Source organism: Protopterus annectens, chromosome 8.part0 (assembly GCF_019279795.1).
Source record: "Protopterus annectens isolate FY-2018-M chromosome 8.part0, PAN1.0, whole genome shotgun sequence".
NCBI lineage: Eukaryota > Metazoa > Chordata > Ceratodontiformes > Protopteridae > Protopterus > Protopterus annectens.
Window position 1 is genome coordinate 1,796,365,039 of NC_056741.1, and position 19,058 is coordinate 1,796,384,096.

At 40.7% G+C, this 19,058-nt stretch overlaps 1 protein-coding gene across 1 annotated transcript in view; it reads left to right on the forward strand.

The window, feature by feature from the left end:
• Window positions 1-19,058, forward strand: part of CNOT1 (CCR4-NOT transcription complex subunit 1) — a 4,219,019-nt gene that overhangs the window by 3,167,190 nt on the left and 1,032,771 nt on the right. Inside the window, exons 33-34 of the mRNA XM_044079520.1 lie at window positions 2,869-2,973; window positions 3,111-3,230. Of these exons, the coding sequence (XP_043935455.1) occupies window positions 2,869-2,973; window positions 3,111-3,230 (225 nt within the window). The remainder of the gene's footprint in view (window positions 1-2,868; window positions 2,974-3,110; window positions 3,231-19,058) is intronic.

Sequence of the window (19,058 nt, forward strand, 5' to 3'; positions counted from 1 at the left end):
GGGGGATTAGCAACAGATCCCTCGACATGCTAGAAGGAATAGACAGAAAAACTTAAAAAAAAGCTTTTGGGGATGTGGGTGACCGAGAAATGGGGTTTGCTTTTTTTGGGGTACTTTCTATAACAAGAGTGCTGTATCGAGGTGATAAGTACTGTAGGAGCAAGTGCTTAGCTATACAGATAGAGAATAGTCTACTTGGGTGTCAAGTAGAGATAATTTATAGTTGGAGGATACACTAAATAGAACAGTAGTACACTTTGAGGAAGGTAGTTTTAAGGGAAAATTTGAAGAGTGAACTTTAGGTAGGTAATAGTTTAAATCTGCTTAACCGGCGCTGCCCTAGTGTGCAACGGTAGCAGCAGCTCTTGGCCAAAGCGTGCTTTATAGCAGGGGGCTGGAAAAAACAGGAAATGACCCAAAATGGCCAACAAATTACAAGTTGCTGCTTCTAACCACTCCTCTGAGGACAAACAAGCAGCTCAGTACTCCCCACTCCCACTGGTGAGTAAAGAAACTACCTCTGGCCACACAAGAAAATGGAGGAACACAGAAACCAAATACAAAGCCCAGGGATCAGCAAAATCTGATCACTGGAACAACTAGCAAGTAAAGTTTAGGAAAGGAGAAATATTTTTTTGTTTTTTTTTGTTTTTTTTTTTCAAACAGACAGGAAAAAATGCAGTAAATGCTTTGTTTTCGACTAAATTGCTATCAAAGGCTGGTACACTTGAGTGTATTAGCCTGTTAGTTACTTTTAAGCAATACTTTAGCCCACAAGTGCAATCAACAATATAAGCTCACAAACACAGGAAAATAAGGCAATAAAACAGTAATAAAGGCACAAACAGTAGTCGAAAAGCTTAAAAGATCGAAAAATGCAAACAAAAAGTTTTAAAAAATACTTATGATCAAGAAAGTTGCTTTTTCTGCTCTCTGCTGGCTTAGGAACTCTGCAGGGGACCACGAGGAGCTATGCCAAGTTCTCTAATCCTATATATATATATATGTGTGTGTGTAGGTATATATATATTTATATATGTGTGTGTGTATATATATATATATATATATATATATATATATATATATAGATATATATATATATTTTTTTGTGTGTATGTGTATATATTTGTATGTATATATATATATATGTGTGTGTGTGTGTATATATATATATATATATATATATATATATATATATATATAAAATGTTTGTGTGTGTATATATATATAAAAATGTCTGTGTGTATATATATATATATATATATATATATATATATATATATATATATATATATATATATGTTTACACATACATACACATATGTCTGTATGTATGTGTATATATATATATATATGTACATATACACATGTCTGTATGTGTATATATATATATATATATATATATATATATATATATATGTACATATACACATACATGCATATATATGTATGTGTGTATATATATATATATATATATATATATATGTATGTATGTGTGTATATATATATATATATATATATATATATATATATATATATATATATATATATATATATATATATATATATGGTTACATATGAAAACATCTGCTCTTCATATCATCTAAACCCAAAACATCAAGACCATAACATCTAAACATCTAAACTTCAAAACATTTAAAACTCATAACATCGAATTTTAAAACATTGAAAACTACAAAGGAACTCTATATAACATCCCGCACACTGTTTACTACATTTCTGCAGGGGTGCAAGCCCCCCTGTACCCCCCCACACTCCTCGCAAATTAAGTATACCAACTCTGAGATCGCACTACAGTGGGGTTTTAGTTTTCAATGTTTTTATTTTTAGATGTTTTGAAGTTTAGATGGTATGGGCTTGATGTTTTGGATTTTTCGTGTTATGAGGAGTAGATGTTTTCATATGTAACTATATATGTAACTATATATATATATATATATATATATATATATATATATATATATATATAGATATATATATATATATGTATGTATAATTTTTTTTTTTTTTTTTTCTTTACTATTTTTGTTTTTCGGTAATTTTTTTCTGAGTTGGATTGACTACCCTGAAAGTTCTTTCCTTCAGAAGCATCGTTTAGGGATTGTTTTTTTTTTTTTTTTTTAGCACTACATTTTGGCATGCTGTAAGATTTTAGCTTTTTACTAGAGTTCCCTATGTAGTTACCTCGTGTCTTTTTTCAATGTTGTTTTTTCTTCGTATATGCTCCCAGTATGCCTGAGGCCATGTTTAATTTTTACCTTGTCTTTAATTGGTTTTCTCCATTTCAAATAGAACTGGTGGGGAGTAAATACAGTAGTTTTCTACCAGTTATCCATCAGTTGTCACGGTGGTGCTGCGGTTAGCATTGCCGCCTCACAGTAAGAGGTTCTCAGGTTCAATCCTCTGCTGGGTTCCTTCTGTTCGGAGTCTGCATGTCCTCCTTGTGGTCGCGTGGGTTTCCTCTGGGTGCTCCGGTTTCCTCCCACATCCCAAAGACAATGCTGTAGGTGGATTGGACACTCTAACTTGGCCCTAGGTGTGAGTGCGTGCGTGTGTGCTTCTTCTGTGGAAGGTTGGGCGCCGGGCTGGCAACTCGACACCGTAAAACTCCTCTGCCAATCATGAGCGGACAGGTGATCTGCTGTGGTGACCCCTAACCGGGAAAAGCCGAAAGAAGGAGGAGATCCATCAGTTGTCATTGGCAGGGTGTGGTGGCCTTCAGAGAGATCATACTGATTGTCGTGGTTTTTTGTAGTAATTGTTGACTCTTTTGGGAAGGTTGAGTTGTTGCACATAACTGTTAAGGATGTACAGAAATTTAGTTAAATCTTTTCTTTCTTTAAACAGGAATTTGAACTGAGAAAGCATGCAAGACAAGAAGGTCGTCGGTATTGTGATCCAGTTGTGCTGACATACCAGGCAGAGCGGATGCCAGAGCAGATACGATTAAAGGTAAACCACTTATTTAATTGTTTGTTTATTTTTGCTAGTAGCATGTATATATTTAAGGTTATTCTTAATTTAACATTTAGAAGAACTAGGATTTCCAAAAATATTTGACAGTAAATTGCCCAAAACTTTTTTTCCAGGTTGGGGGTGTGGATCCTAAACAGCTGGCTGTTTATGAGGAATTTGCACGCAATGTACCTGGTTTCCTTCCAAGTAATGATACTTCACAGCCAACTGGTTTCTTAGCGCAACCTATGAAGGTAAATTAAGAATGTTCTGTAATGCCTTGTGTGCAGTTTAGGTAGAATTACTTCTGTAAAATCTTGTGCATGTCTGAAGGAAAATGCAGTAAATATGAATTTGATGCCTTTATTTTCTTTCTGGTTATGCTTCACCTTTTGGCTTCAGTATGTGGTCATGCTGCCTGTTAAAAGGAGGATTCACCTTAGTCTCTTGAAGGGATTTCTTTTGGATGCTGGTTTGTGTGCATCTTCTCTTGTCTAATAGTCTATTGTACTGAAGTGCATATTCAGAAATATCTGATCGTTTACTAGTATCATTGCTGTGGCTAGTCCAGTAGTGTTAAGCATTTCCATCTATTCGATTTAGTGGCAGGCTTCTTTTCTTGCCCACAAGGTCTATGGTATTGATAGCTGATGAGGCACAGCTATTTTTTTTCTTTTTGGAAAGAGTTGGGTATGTTTCAAAAAAATGCTTGACTTAATACGTAGGATAATCCTCGGATAATTTGTACTTCAGTTCATTTTTCTCCACCATTCATTTCTGTGCAGAATTTAAGAAGATCCCACCAAAGAGTGTAACGTTTTGAACTGATGAGTCACATTCTTTCACACTGGAGCTTAATTTCTTCTGGCTCCCCTAGATAAAAAGGTCCTCGATAAAGCTAAAAGGCCTCCCAGTATATTGAGTCCATTGGGGATATTGAGAATTTTTGACTTCTCCAGTGGGATATTTCTCATTGATTTTGATTGTGTTGATGTTTTTGCTAGTATCACAAACTTGAGGTGTATGCACTTGTGCAGGATGATGTAAGTACGATGTTCTGTCCTTAAGGAGGAGAGGAGGAAAAGACGTTTTGTAAGCATTTTTCTTCAGAAAAGCACTCTTACACTGCACGTTTGAGTGATGTGCCTCTCTCGAGATGGTTTTTATAATTCATTTCCTGTACCTTACATCTTTCTATTCCTTTTCTAAGCTTAGCCCAGCTATAGAGAGAGAGACATTTTTGGAAGGCTGTGAAACATTACAAAGTCTTGCTGTAAGTATTGCTGGACAAGTTACCGAAGAAAGGCCTACTCCATTACCTGCTTTACCTCTTTGCTGACGTCTGATGCTGATTTTGATGAGGTGTTTTAGAGAGATCTAAAGCACTTCAGCCTTAATCAGCAATAGGATTATGTTTTCTGCAGTTTTTCACTCCCATAGCCAGAGCTGGATGAAGGGTATGTGCTGTGGGCACATGTTAGAGGGCTTAATTTTTGCCAATCATGTGCAAAATAGTGCTGGCCATTAATTTAAGCAACTATAAATGGTATTTTGTGCCTGTTCAAATAAAATTTGTGTAAGTTTGTGTTGATAACTGGCCAAAAGCTTGCATAAGCTGTAAGTTACTACTAAAGCTTCATAACCTTTTTGACCTTTACCTTTTTTGGTCTTCATCTTGGGGTTGAGGGGCATTAGACTGAGCACTGCCCAGGGTGCCAGTTAATGTAGCTACAATTGTGTTATGCCCTGCTGAGAGGATGAATATTCCATGCTATGGAGAGCCTCCTTCCTTACAGGCTCCTATGCCATTTATATAGGGGTATAGGTTGACCTGACATCCTAGGGTTCTGAAGCCTTATATAAAGTCATCCTGTAGCTGTTGTACCTTCCCTACCTCTCTGTTCGTTATGCCTGCACAGCAATTTGCACTGCTTTCTTTCTTGAGTGAACACCCCCCTCCCCCCCCCCCCCCCCAATCTGGGATTCACTGCATAAAGCAATTTCTACCTTCTCCACTGAAGCTGGCTATCTTAACTAAGTAAACCTCTGGGAAGCAAGAACCTAACTCCCTCCAGTTTTTCAATTGTAATAGTTTGCACGGATTTCTTTCCTGATTGACCTCCCCCCACCTGGAATTCACTGCATAAATCAATTTCTACCTTCTCCACTGAAGCTGGCTATCTTAACTAAGTAAAACCTCTGTGAAGCAAGAACCTGACTCCCTCCAGCTTTTCAGTTTTAATAGGTGAACTACAATTTAGTTTTCGTAAACTGTTGAGGCTTAATGTTGTATGCACAAACATCATACAAACCAAACCAAAAGCCCAAGGTAGCTCTCAGAGTCAGTGTTAGCCCCGCTCCCCTCCCTGCCCCCGGCTCGCTCTGCTCCCCTCCCTGCCCCCGGCTCGCTCTGCTCCCCTCCCTGCCCCCGGCTCGCTCTGCTTTCCTCCCTGCCCCCAAATTTCACCCGCCCCCACTAGTGCTAAATTTAAACCAGACTTTGCCACTCCCCTCCTGCTAAGTACCCATCAGCACCTCACACGTCATTGAGCAGCCCTGCCCCCTTAACCCATTTCCTTCTCTCTCATTCTTCCACACCCTGTTAGCACAGCCAGCCATCAAATTTGGCCCGCCCCCGTGAAAATGCAAACAAGCAAAAAAACACTAATTACCCAAATGCCTATAATGTTTTTATTTTACCATCTCACTGCCTACGCTCAAACACTTGACCATGGTATTCACTACCCAAATGGTCAAACAGACGCCCACGACTTCACACACAACACCAGACACTTTACCTTCCCCAGCACACCAAATATACCACCCTCTATAAAATACCACTCCTGTATAGCCACAAAACATAATCCTAAGGACAAAGACTATATAAAGCTTATAAACAAACTCCTAAAGCTCAGAATATCCTGTCACTATAACCTTATAACACATGGAGACATTCATCCCAGCCCTGGCCCTCCCACACCCAATAACCTCCACTCCCCTCCCACCACCCCCACAGTCAAGCTACCCATGAAAACTCCCACTTATTCCTACCTAGCATTTCACCTAAATATTTGAAGTTTTAACAGTAAGATTCCCAACCTACTCGCCCTCCTAGCAACCCACTCCCCAGACACTGTGTCTTACGGAAACCTAGCTAAAACCCAGTACTACTGACAGTGAGATACTACCTCCGGGATACAATATTCTAAGTTAAAATAAAATAAGTTAGACCGTGCTACAAGGAAAGGAGGTGTGATAGCAGTCCTTTACAAAAATACTCTAACCGTTAATAGAGACACCATTCAACCTCCCCAATTCAATAACTCAGAACTCCTCATAACCAAGCTACAGGTTAACCAAAACAAACACTTTAATATCGTCTGTGCATACATTCCACCAGGCAACAACCTAAATACCCTAGAAGATCTCCTTTACTGGTTATCCACTACCTATCCCCAAGAAACCATAGTTCTTGGTGATTTTAACACGGACGGGCACCCCTGCTTCTCTGACCCCCCCCCCCCTCACTCATATAAACTTATCTGGATTTAAACAGACGATAACCTCTCCCACCAGGATAAACAAATCAACCAGCATGGAAAGTACCTTAGACTGGATCCTAGTTAATAACCAACCCCAACTATACACAGCTGGTACTCTCCCTGATGACCTCAGCGACCATTGTCTAACCTGTATCATAAAACATAAGGCAGGAAACCCTCACCAGCCCAAATATAAAACATTTAGAAACAGGAAAAACTTTGATGCTGCTATATTCCAAAATGAATTAAAAGCAGTTGACTGGTCAAAACTAAAAAATCTAATATTAGAGGAGGCCATAGATCACTTTAACACTAAATTCCTAAGTATCCTTGATTCCTGTGCTCCAGCACGTACAATTAAAAACTAGATCAAATACAGCACCATGGCTCACAAAAGATACTAACGCTAAAATCAAAACTAGAAATGGAGCCTGGGCCAGCTGGAGAAAAACCAAAGCCCCACTTTACAATCTAAAATATCGTCAACTCAGGATGGATACAAAAAAAATCTATTTTACTGGATAAAAAAAAAAGCTTCTACCAAAATCTCCTACAAAAACACCACAAGCCTCAAAAGTTCTGGGCAAGCTTAAATCAACTACTTTGTCCAGATCACTCCACCACCCCAACCCTGGCTAACTATACCCATAGTTCCCCACAGACCATAGCTAGCGCCTTTAATAACTTTTTCACTGAAACAATCCAATCCCTAGCAAATCAACTAACCCCCTCTAACTTAAACCACATGCCTAATCTACCTAATAATCACCCGGAATTTAGCTTCCAACCAATATCTACTAGTTTTATCAAAACACTTCTTAAAAAAAAAAAAAAAAACTAAAACCTACCACCCTCGCTGCTGACTTCCTCCCTGCAGAGTACTTACAAATAGCTGCAGATTCCATTGCATATCCCATATCTATCTTCATCAACAGAACCTTATCCGAAAATGCTATCCCCTCCCTGTGGAAAATATCGTGCGTCATCCGATTCCGTAAAGGTGGTAGCTCCTCAGACATATCCAACTGTAGACCCATTGCCATTCTTTCCCCACTAGCCAAAATAATGGAGAAATGTGTACACAAGCAACTAATGCATTACCTTTCACAGAATAACATACTATCTGACTGTCAGCATGGTTTCAAGCCATACCACAGCACCACCTCAGCCTTCCTATCCTTTACTGCTGCCATAAACCAAAACAGGAATGACAATAGGCTAACCTCTGCCCTCTTTCTTGACCTGTCAGAAGCCTTTGACATGGTCAACCATGAACTTCTCATTCTTTCACTAAAAATCTATTTCCCTCAACAAGCCTGCTATCCAGTCGTTCCAGTCCTACCTGACTGGTAGACAGCAGGCGGTACTATGGCAGGGCCAACTCTCCAGCCAGTTAACTGTCACACTTGGTGTCTCTCAAGGGTCCGTAACTATGTCCACTACTCTTCTCTGTTTTTATCAACAACTTCCACACTGCTATCCCTAAAGCCACCTGCATTCAATACACAGATGATTCCACTCTCATCTGCTCAGCCACCTCCCCATCCGACTTGCAGATCTTAACCCAAAATACATTTAACACCATTGTGAACTGGCTCACCAACCAACGTCTACTTCTGAACCCCAATAAAACTAAACCTATACTCTTCTCTCCCACTAGTAGATCCACCACACTTTCATTCTCTGTCACATCTAACAATGGTACCACTATTTCCCCAGATAATCACACCAAACTGCTAGTGGTTATCATAGACAATATTCTCAAATTTGACATACAGGTTAACAAAACCATACAGACCATCAATAAGAAGCTTGGATCACTGTATAGAAACAAGACATTTTTAACCCCACTGGCTAGGACTGCAATCGCCCGATCATACCTACTCTCTACTCTTTTATATGCCTTGCCTGTAGTCTTAAACCTCAACAAATCCGAACTAGGTAAGCTGTCCCATAGCTACAATCATATTGCCAGATTTGCCATTGGCTCCACCTACAGAACCCACCACTGCTGGAACCTTAAACAACTAGAGTGGCTAGAACTGCCCAGCTTAATTCATTTCAATCAACTCTTAATAGCACACAAAATTTTGTATCACCCTGTGATTACCCCCTCACTTAAAAATATTATTAAGCCATATAGCAACCTAAGATCCCTACGGTAAGCGGATAAACTACTGGTCCAAACCCACAAAGCTAATAACTCTGCTGGTGAATCCTGTTTGCCAACTTCATTGGCAAAACCTGGAATTTGTTGCCAAACTATATAACCCTACAATCCTCCAAAAGTCTCTTCAAAAAAAAACCTCAAACAGTATCTCAAAGTGAATTGGCTATGCCCATGTACCAGCCCTGATTAAGTTAAAAACTAAAAGCATATTCTGAAATTATAACTTGTAACTACATCACCAAGCTCTGCTTCCAAGCTGATGTTTCTTACTTTTACTTGTCTGTCCATCAGAGTTGTGAGTCGCTATTAGGGAACACCACTAACCCATTGTATATTATCACTTTGTTTTTATAATTGTGTGCTAACTTCTATGTAAGTTTGTCTATGTGGAGTTTTTCTCCCCGGGCCTCCGCTGAAAATGGACATGTATCCATTTGGACTATCCCAGTAAACAAATATAAAATTAAATAAATAATATAGACTGGGAACACTACTCAAGCCCAAACACCCTAGCCCAAAAGTTCCTGGAATTCATAAACTCAAATGCCATGGAACAACTAGTCACCATCCCCACAAGAGGAGATAACATACTTGATCTCATCATCACGAACATGGGAGCACAATGTTCAACACCGGAGGTGTACCCCTCACTGGTGAGATCAGACCACAAACTAATCTCGCTGGAGGTCCTCATCCCACCCCCACCTGAAATAAAAAAGACCACAGTAAAGAACTTCTCAAAAGCCGACTTCACACTTCTAAAGACTAGTGTGGTCTCCTTTAAGGCGCCCGAGCTGGCGGAAAACAGTACTCAAGCCGCTGAATCACTTACAAATGCCTTCTACCAGCACCTGCAGGACTGCATGGATAAGGCAATCCCAAGCAAAACAAAGACTCTTTGTACCAAAGGCAAGCGTCCAGTCTGGTGGACCCCAGCCATAAACAAACTTTACAACAAAAGGAGGAAGCTACTACAAGATAGAGCAAAATCCTTAAAAGGTAAGACACCCTTGATCACTATAAGTAAAAACTAAGAGCTCTCATAAAATCATCCAAAGCAAATTTGAGAGAAAAATAGCTAAAGACTCAAAAGACAATCATAAGGCCTTCTTTAGCTATGTTAGAAACCTGGGAGGAAACTCCCAGATATGCTCAGAGCTAGTTCAAAATGATGTGAAGATTACTGATCCTACAGACATTGCCAACATACTGGCTGACAGGTTCAGTGCAAACTTCTCCCCTCCCCAAAAGGAGAGATATCTATACCAAGCGATTGCAGCCCCCAAACATCTCCAGCGCCCAAGTGAGAACTGCTCTCTCCAAAGCAAAAACACAGCATCCATGGGACCTGATGGTGTCCCCGGCTGTGTGCTCCATGAACTCAATGAGGAATTAAACCCACAGCTAGGACAGCTGTTTAATCAAAGTCTTACCTCTGGATCGCACCCAGGAGTGGCGCACTGCAACTGTGGTACCACTTCACAAAGGCGGTGCCTCCACCGACCCTGGAAATTACCGCCCATTAGCTTGACAAGCCTTATCTGCAAAGCCATGGAGAGGATCATAATGGACCTCATAAATAAAGACATAGGAATTTGCAGACTTTGGATCCAACCCAGTTTGGCTTTGTCAAAGGCAGATCATGCCTTTTAAACTTGGTTGACTTTTGAAACAGTCACCAAAGCCATTGATGAGGAAAGGCAGTCCATACAGCCTACCTCGATCTGGCTAAGGCCTTGATACAATACCCCACTCGGGTATCATTGAAAAACTCATCAGCTTAAATGTCAACCCATACATCACAAGATGGGTTGCAAACTGGCTGAGTGACAGAACCCACAGGGTCAGAGTTGCTGGCGCCATGTCAGACTCAAAGCCTGTCACAAGTGGTGTCCCACAGGGCTCAGTCCTGGGCCCACTCTTGTTTGGCATCTACTTTTCCAGTACAAGCAAACACAGGAGGGTTATGGCTGACAAAGTTTGCAGATGACTGCAAACTGGCCATAGTAGAAAACACATCTGATACAGATATCCTTCAGAAGGGTCTCACAGAAAGCGGATAACTGGTGCCAGAGCCACGGCCTAAAGTTAAATGCCAAAAATGCATAGTCATACCCTTGGGAAAAACAAGGTTACCCCTAGCTACCAAATAGGTGGCAATCCACTGAGCACAGAAGAAGTTATCAGGGACCTGGGGACCCAGGTTGATAGTAGTCTGTCATTCGACACCCATGTAGCTAAAGTAGTTAGGAAGACCTTCTACATTGCCCACCTTATCATGAAGGGATTCTCATCTAGATCAAGGGAGGTCATAGTCTCCCTTTACTCATCACTCATCAGACCAATGATTGAGTACAATGCCCCATTCGAATGTATCTGACCCGACACTTGCAGCAGCTGGAGAGGCCACAAAAGTTCCTCACCAAAAGGATAAAGGGTCTCAAAAATCTGTCCTATGCTGCCCGACTGAAAGAACTCCAGCTCTATTCAGTAACACGCTTGCTCAGAGGTGACCTTTGCCTAACATACAAGGTCATGTCAAACCCAGATTTGATGAATATGCTTCACCTCAAAAAATCTAGATCCATCAGAGCCACAAGGGCGGGAGACTTAAACCTTGACACGGCTATTAATAGGACGTGCTGGAGGGATAGATTCATCACCCAAAGACTCCCTATGCTGTGGAACAAAATCCCGGTACATGTGAGGGCAGAGCACCTCGCTGGCCTTGTTCAAGAGAAATCTTGACCAATGGATGGGAAGTCACAGATATACCCCAGGGATTACCTCAGTGTCACTGCTCGACAGAGGCACAGCAAAATAATGGGTATAGTTCCCCATACTAAAGGGGTGGCGTAAGCCACAAAACGATGGGCTAGGCTTGTAAATGCCCTCGGGCAGATAGCCTAGTATGAACCTATGAACCTATGAAATAGTCATTGGTTATCTTGACCAAGGCAACCTTGTCTCATGCCATTCACAAGACCAGGGTAATTGTCCCATCTGGGCAAGATGTTGTGGCAGGTGACTAGGTCTGAAAGATAAGGGATGGGGGTGAGGAGGATCAGATGGTGTTCCAGCTTTTGGTACAATTCCCCTCAACCGCTCTTTTTTTCTTTTTTCCTCTGTCATGGCTGAGGTGGGGACTTATACATGGTACCCCCCCCCCCAATGATTTGGTCGATAGCCTGTGTCCAACCCATTGTAGGCAAACTTGCAGGCAGTTGCTAGCATGCTGTCCCAGATCAAGCACCAGGTAGAAAATATACTGCATTTACCCTTTTGTAAAACAGCATACCTCTGACCACAAGCTTTAGTGCTTTCTCAGCTAGAAGAACTCTGTATTATGTTTGTAACATCTACAGAATCCAGTAGTCCTCCACTCCATATTCTTCCAGGATTTAAAGCACTTAGCCAAGGAATATTTTCAGCAGTAACAATAAGTCTGTTGTCCTGTTTGAGCAGATAGAGGAACAACTCATATGTTGCATATTCCAGTTTCAGTTGAGGAAGAAAACTGTTCAACCTGTACATCTCAAATGGCCTTTACCCCCTTGGTATGACAAGCATGCAAGGCACTTTGTTTCATAGGATCCTGCGAAAGAATGACAGAATATGTTAAACAGGGAACCAAGGAGATGTTTGGTAATAAATAATATACAGTGACTGGCCATTAACATTCAAAAATGAAAACTGTTCAACCTGTACATCTCAAATGGCCTTTACCCCCTTGGTATGACTAGCATGAAAGGCACTTTGTTTCATAGGATCCTGCGAAAGAATGACAGAATATGTTAAACAGGGAACCAAGGAGATGTTTGGTAATAAATAATATACAGTGACTGGCCATTAACGTTCAAAAATGAGTACATTGATTGGTCAAGCGCAAACAGTGTGCTCTTTGTAATTTGAGCATGTACCAATGGAAAGAAGTCCTGTCACCCAGCCTTTCTTCTATTACTGTAGTCTATAACTTTGCAAATTTTTTTTCAATGGTGAAGAAAACAATCTGGCCAGTCCGGAGGTACGAGGAACCCACTAGCCGTATAACAGACCTGTTGAGTTGCTAGTTTCTGCTTTCTTTTTTCTGTTTCAAGAGTAGCTATAATCAAATGAAATGTTTCTGAATCATCTTGCCTCGTGAACCTGGTTGACTTTTTTGAAACAGTTACCAAAGGCATAGATGAAGGGAAGGTAGTCCACACAGCCTACCTGGACCTCGCAAAAGCCTTCGACACAATACCCCACTCGGGCATCATAAATAAGCTCACCAGCTTAAATATCAACCCCTATGTCACAAGATGGGTTGCAAACTGGCTCAGGGATAGAACCCACATGGTCAGAATAGCAGGTGCCATGTCAGACTCTAAACCAGTTACAAGTGGTGTCCCACAAGGCTCAGTCCTGGGACCTCTCTTGTTCGGTATGTATTTCTCAGAGGTACAGGCTAACACGGGTGGACTATGGCTGACCAAGTTCGCAGATGATTGCAAACTGGGTGCTGTAATCGACTCTCCGGCTGACACAAGCATCCTCCAAAACCGTCTCACAGAGATGGATAACTGGTGCCAGAGCTATGGCCTAAAGGTAAATGCCATAAAGTGCATAGTCATCCCCTTTGGGAAAAACAAAGTGACCACAAATTACCACATAGGTGGTAATCCATTAAGTACGGAAGGAGTAATTAGGGACTTGGGGACCCAAGTAGATAGCAATCTCTCCTTTGACAGTCACGTTGCCAAAGTGGTAAGAAAGACCTTCTATATAGCCCACCTTATCATGAAAGGCTTCACATCTAGATCAAGAGAGGTCATTGTGCCCCTCTACTCATCACTTATCAGGCCCATAATTGAGTACAATGCCCCGTTTGGGATGTACGTTACCAGACTCCTTCAGCAACTGGAAAGACCCCAAAAGTGTCTCACCAAGAGGATCAAGGGGCTCAAACAGATGCCCTATGCAGTTCGGCTAAAGAAACTCCAGCTCTACTCCGTTGCGTACCGCTACTCAGAGGCGATCTGTGTCTGACGTATAAAACCATGTCCAACCCAGAATTAATGGACATGCTTCACCTCAGGAAATCCAAATCCCTTAGAGCTACATGGTCCAGGGACTTGAACCTCAGCACAGAAATAAATAGGACATGCTGGAGGGACAGATTCATATCCCAGAGGCTCCCCTCACTCTGGAACAAAATCCCAATCCATGTTGGGCAGAGCCCCTCACTGACCCTTTTCAAGAGAAATCTTGACGAGTGGATGGGAGATCGTAAGTTTACCCCTGGGATCTCTTCCGTGTCCCTGCTTGACAGAGGTACAGTAAACTAACCTTAAAAGGGCTACCTTCTGTGACCTACTATACAGAGGCACAGTCAACTAATCTAAAATGGCGAAAGCCAAACACACTCTGGCTAGGCTTATAAATACCCTAGGGCAGATAGCCTAGTATCAACCTATGAACCTATGTGCATTTTAATTTACTGTGTTTCGTTTTATAATTTACTGTGTTTCGTTTTACAGTTCTGGCACCTTTTCCCTGCAGATAGAAAATGTGTATAAACTTTCCATACCATCATTTAACACTTGGAAAAAGAAATGATCATGTTGGCTTCTTTTTTGAAAATTCACAATATTAACGGACTAGAAACAAAGAAGGAAGTTTACACCGCTTCTGTTTTCTTGGAGTAAGCTGCAAACATGCTGTTTCTGTTTGAAATAGTTTTCACGAAGTTAGTGTTTCATAAGATCTTTATAGACATATATTGTATAACCCCAAAGGGCTCTGAGTGCAAAGAAAAATATGATGGTATGTTTATTTGCGGTTGTTGCAGCTATGTTTTAATAGTCCCAAATGTTTTATCTGGATGCTTTGGAGGAGTTTAAGTTACAAACCGAAAAGCAGGAAACAGCAACATGAGGGAAACATCCAAAAATGATGTCTAGACTGAAAGGGAGCAAAACAGTGAATGTTAGCATTTTTTATTTCTATTAATAGTAATGTATTAAGTATTTTTTATTAAAAATCAGCAGTACGGCCATTATATTAGCATGTGTGGAAGTAAAACAGTTGGTTAGACATGATTAGTATAAAGAAAAATACTCTCAAAACCTCATATTTTAGCAGTGTTCACCACTTCAATATTGCACAGATATTATGGGTAAGTTACTGTGTGGAAAAGTGCAGATGCAGCTTTGGGTTTATTTTTGTCTAATAAAAAGCAACAAGAGATCTTCCTTTGCGCAGCACTGATGTACTGAGTAAGCATGGGAATGAAAGTCCCATATGCATGCAGAGTACATCAAGAAAGCCCCAGGATACCAGTGAAAAACGTGGAAGAAAAGCAAGCTGCACTTTACACAAGGACATTATTTAAGAAAAGTAAGCAACTTTTTTCTTTAATGTTATTGTATAATAGCAATAACCTACGGCATTTTGCCCGCACAACCACACCATGCCAGCCGTGGACACCTCAATTGCCCATACTCAGCCTTGGGTTGTTGCTGTAGTAGTTTTCATTTAGGCTTAGAGGAGCCTATAACCCTTGGTTCTTCCAGTCTGTTTTCAAAGTCACTTTTAGTGGCCTCTCTGTCCAGACTTGCACCTCCTGTAACCGAGAAACCCTATTTTTTCTTTAGGGTTCAGCAAGCTCACCAGTATCGGGACAGAGTCTTTTAGCAGCCCCCGCAGTTATTTTTGTGGCAGTATACAAGTTTTAAAGTAGTATCAGACACTGATATGTTGATGAATTATAATGCCAGTATAAACAAATGTAAAATAATAAAAATAAATAAGATACAGAGTCCTGGTTAGGTTTAATAGGTTTGTTTTGCCTGCTGTAGCATTTACAGTGATTATCAAAATACTCTACCAAGCCACACTCGTAAGGTAACCTTTAATGTATGTGGGATGTGTATGCCCACACAGAAGACATTAAAGAGATGGTCCAGGGGCTGCAAATGCTCCTCAGCAGAGTCCAGTATAGACTGTATGAGCAAGGTGGATGTGCCAGCTTATTCACTCACCTGCCTTGTCAGTTTTATTTCCTTACCTAAGGGGGAAGGTCTGCAGAAGGAGAAGCCAATGACGAGGCCACTAGTGCTAAGTCCATAAGAGTTCTGTTCTGCAGAAATACTTAAAACCACCACAGGAACAGAACTGCATAACCAAAATAATCACAGCACAGCTACTGGAGACTCGCAGCTTTAATGAAATAACCAAGTTAAGCGCTTTCTTCCCACAATATAGGGACTTCCTCAGAATAATATTCACAACCCAACCTTTAAATAATATCAATTAATCAATTAACCAATTAAAATAAAAAAATAAGATAAAGCAATAATTGAATGTTAGTTTTTAATTGGAATTTTTCTTTTATTTTTATTTTAATTGGTTAATTGATGTGTTATTTAAAGGCTGGGTTGGGTTGTGAATATTGTTCTGAGGAAGTCCCCATATTGTGGGAAGAAAGAGCTTAACTTTTTTATTCATTAAAGTTGTGATTCTCCAGTAGCTGTGCTGTGCTTATTTTGGTTCTGCAGAAACACTTGAAGGGAGTTGAATCTACACCTGACAGTTTTTGGGGTACAAGATTGACTTAATTGAGCATGACCTGATGTTTTCTCACAGACCTGATGTTTTCTCACAGACAAAAAAGATAACTAAAATGAGAGTCTTTATACAGAATCTGGCACCCGCAGTTGCAGTTCCTATTGCTGACAGACATTAAGATTTTAAACAAATCTCTCTAGCAAAAGTTTACACAGTGGATACTTGCCTCAGACAAAGTAGATGAAGCCAGCGGTGTAATGCTACAAGAAACAAAGCTGATGAATGTCTACACAAGTGTACTGATGGCAGGAAAGTCCTGAATTTTGTCACATCTTATTTGTCCCTCTGTTAGTGGCAAATCCTTGTGTGCCAAGGGTAGATATATGGAGCATAAGACAGGTGCTGAAGATTTTGTACACTGGCCTGAAGTTGTGGTGGTATTGGCAGAATGCGCCCCCATGTTGTAATGGCTACTGCCAAGTGACATATTGAAACATCAGCTAATATGGTGAGTTAACTACACAGCTGTACTTCATTCTAGTTCAACATTTAACTTGGGTTGGAGATATTTCATTTATTTTTGTGTCTGGAATTTCAGGTTCTGAATGTTTTTAATTTAGGGAATCACTTTCAACCTTAATTTAAGGAAGGCTATTTATTAAGCAAAGTAACCCCTTAATTCTTCTAAGGATGGCCCATAAATTGTTGGGATGCAATTGCAGTTATGAAATTCAAGCCGTTGGGTCACACATTCACCTTCATTAAAACTATATGACAGATTGGGATTCAGTAACTGTTTCCACTGCTTATGGAGAAGGTTCTTTAATTTTTGTAAGAAATGCTTTGACCTCCAGCTCAACAGAAAAATATTAAGGGTCTGTAATGCAGTCGGTGAGAGCAAGATAATGGAAAAAAAAATCCGTTGGAGACCAAGCACTTGAGTGAGAGTGTATTGTATAAAAATTGAAGCATGGAAGGGATCGAGTAGATTAAATGATTCTATTGTATCAGTAATTTACTTGTGTTGGTGTTAAAAGATTTGACTTTAGTTTGCTTTTTTCATTTAGCTTGTTTTCTCTCTCTTGCATTTCCTTGCTACATACTGGTACTTAATTGACCGGTTTTAACTAGTTTGACTTTTCTATAAATCCCAAAGGCACTGGGGGATTTTTTTGATGTAATACAGTTTATGCTCTTCTAATATGCATTTACTGTTAGTCTGGCTCAATACATTGTACAGTTTTTTTTTGTTTTTTGGGGACAATTTTTATATATTTTTTTTGAGAGTATGACATTGCACAGACCTCAGAACTTTTCAGCCGCAGATGACTGATGCATCATGTGCTGCGCTCGTTCAACGCAAATGTCTAAAAAGCTAAGTACCGCGTTGCATTTTTTCTTCTAATTAATTTGCTAAAGCTTGGTTTGTTGTAGCAACTCATAGCCGATGCCAGCAAAAAAGGGTTAATGCCAATGCGGGCGCCAGATACCCCATAAAGACTCGCATGACTGCTGTGTTTTTTTGCTTAGGTCTGGAGCACGATCACAACTCCTGCTCCATTTGCCAATCCTTTGTACCTAAGACCCTTCACAGCCGTCTGGCCACTCTTAATCTTGGAGAACAAATGGCTTAAATGGTTGTTCTCTAGGATGGATCCCGGCTCGAAGGCCTCGACTGAGCATCCGCATAAGAAGGCCAAGATGTTCTTCATGTTTCACTGTTGCAGTCATCACACTTGGGTTATCTGCCTGCAGGTAGCCCTCAGTCGGTCCAAATTTCAGAGACTTAGTATTTCTGCGTCGGATACTGTCACTCCAGGACTGACATCAGGTCATCGGGGGGTATAAAAACAGGCAGCCGATGCCATTACATCAGTCTTTCTTGCTTAGGAGCCTGAAGCAGAAGCAAATTCGCAAGTGCCTGTCAGTCGTTGCCTGAGTTTTCGTGTACGAATTGAATAATCCTGAAGTCTTCTAAAACGAAGTACCCCGTTGGGTATCCTTTTTTGTTGCTCTAACTGATGTCAGAAAAAGTTAACAATAGTCTTGCCTATGGAAAGCAAATACCACACAGGTTTTCATTCTTACTGAATCATCTGTTGAGGCCCAGACCACGACGTACTTCACTGTCGGTTTTGCACCTTGTTCAGTGTCTGAACCATTCGTCGGGCTCTCCTTGTCGCTAATTTATTTTGCTCTCTATCTCCGCATTGGCATTAACCCTTTTTTGCTGACATCGGCTATGAGTTGCTACAACAAACCAAGCTTTAGCCAATTAATTAGAAGAAAAACTGCAACAGGGTACTTAGCTTTTTAGACATTTGCGTTGAATGAGCACAGCACATGATGCGTCGGTCAACTGCGGCTGAAAAGTTCTGAGGTCTGTGCGTGCAGAATGTCACATTTAAGACCCCTGGTTTATGGCCCTACATGTGACGTCCCACGCAGCTGCAACAGCTAAGCTGAAGCTTTTGTATAAGAGCTGATGTACGGGTCGCCTGAGGCAGGAAATCCCACAAGAAGAAAACTGCAACATAGGAATAGAAGGGCACCAAAGAGGTCGACTCAGATGCCACAAAAACACAGTGTGTCAATAGGTCAGATACTAGACGGTGACTGGTTCTAGGATAAGTCACTGTGGTCACATCCACAGATGCAGCCAAATTCTTCTTCGGTAAGCCATCCAACTACCAATATTCTGAAAAAAACGTAAGGATAAAGACAGACAAAGGTCCAAAGCTGCCTGTAATGCTTAAGCTAGTCACCAGTTTGCCAATACTCGGTGTGGTGTTTTTGCAGCCCCTGGTGCCCGCTTCAGTGGC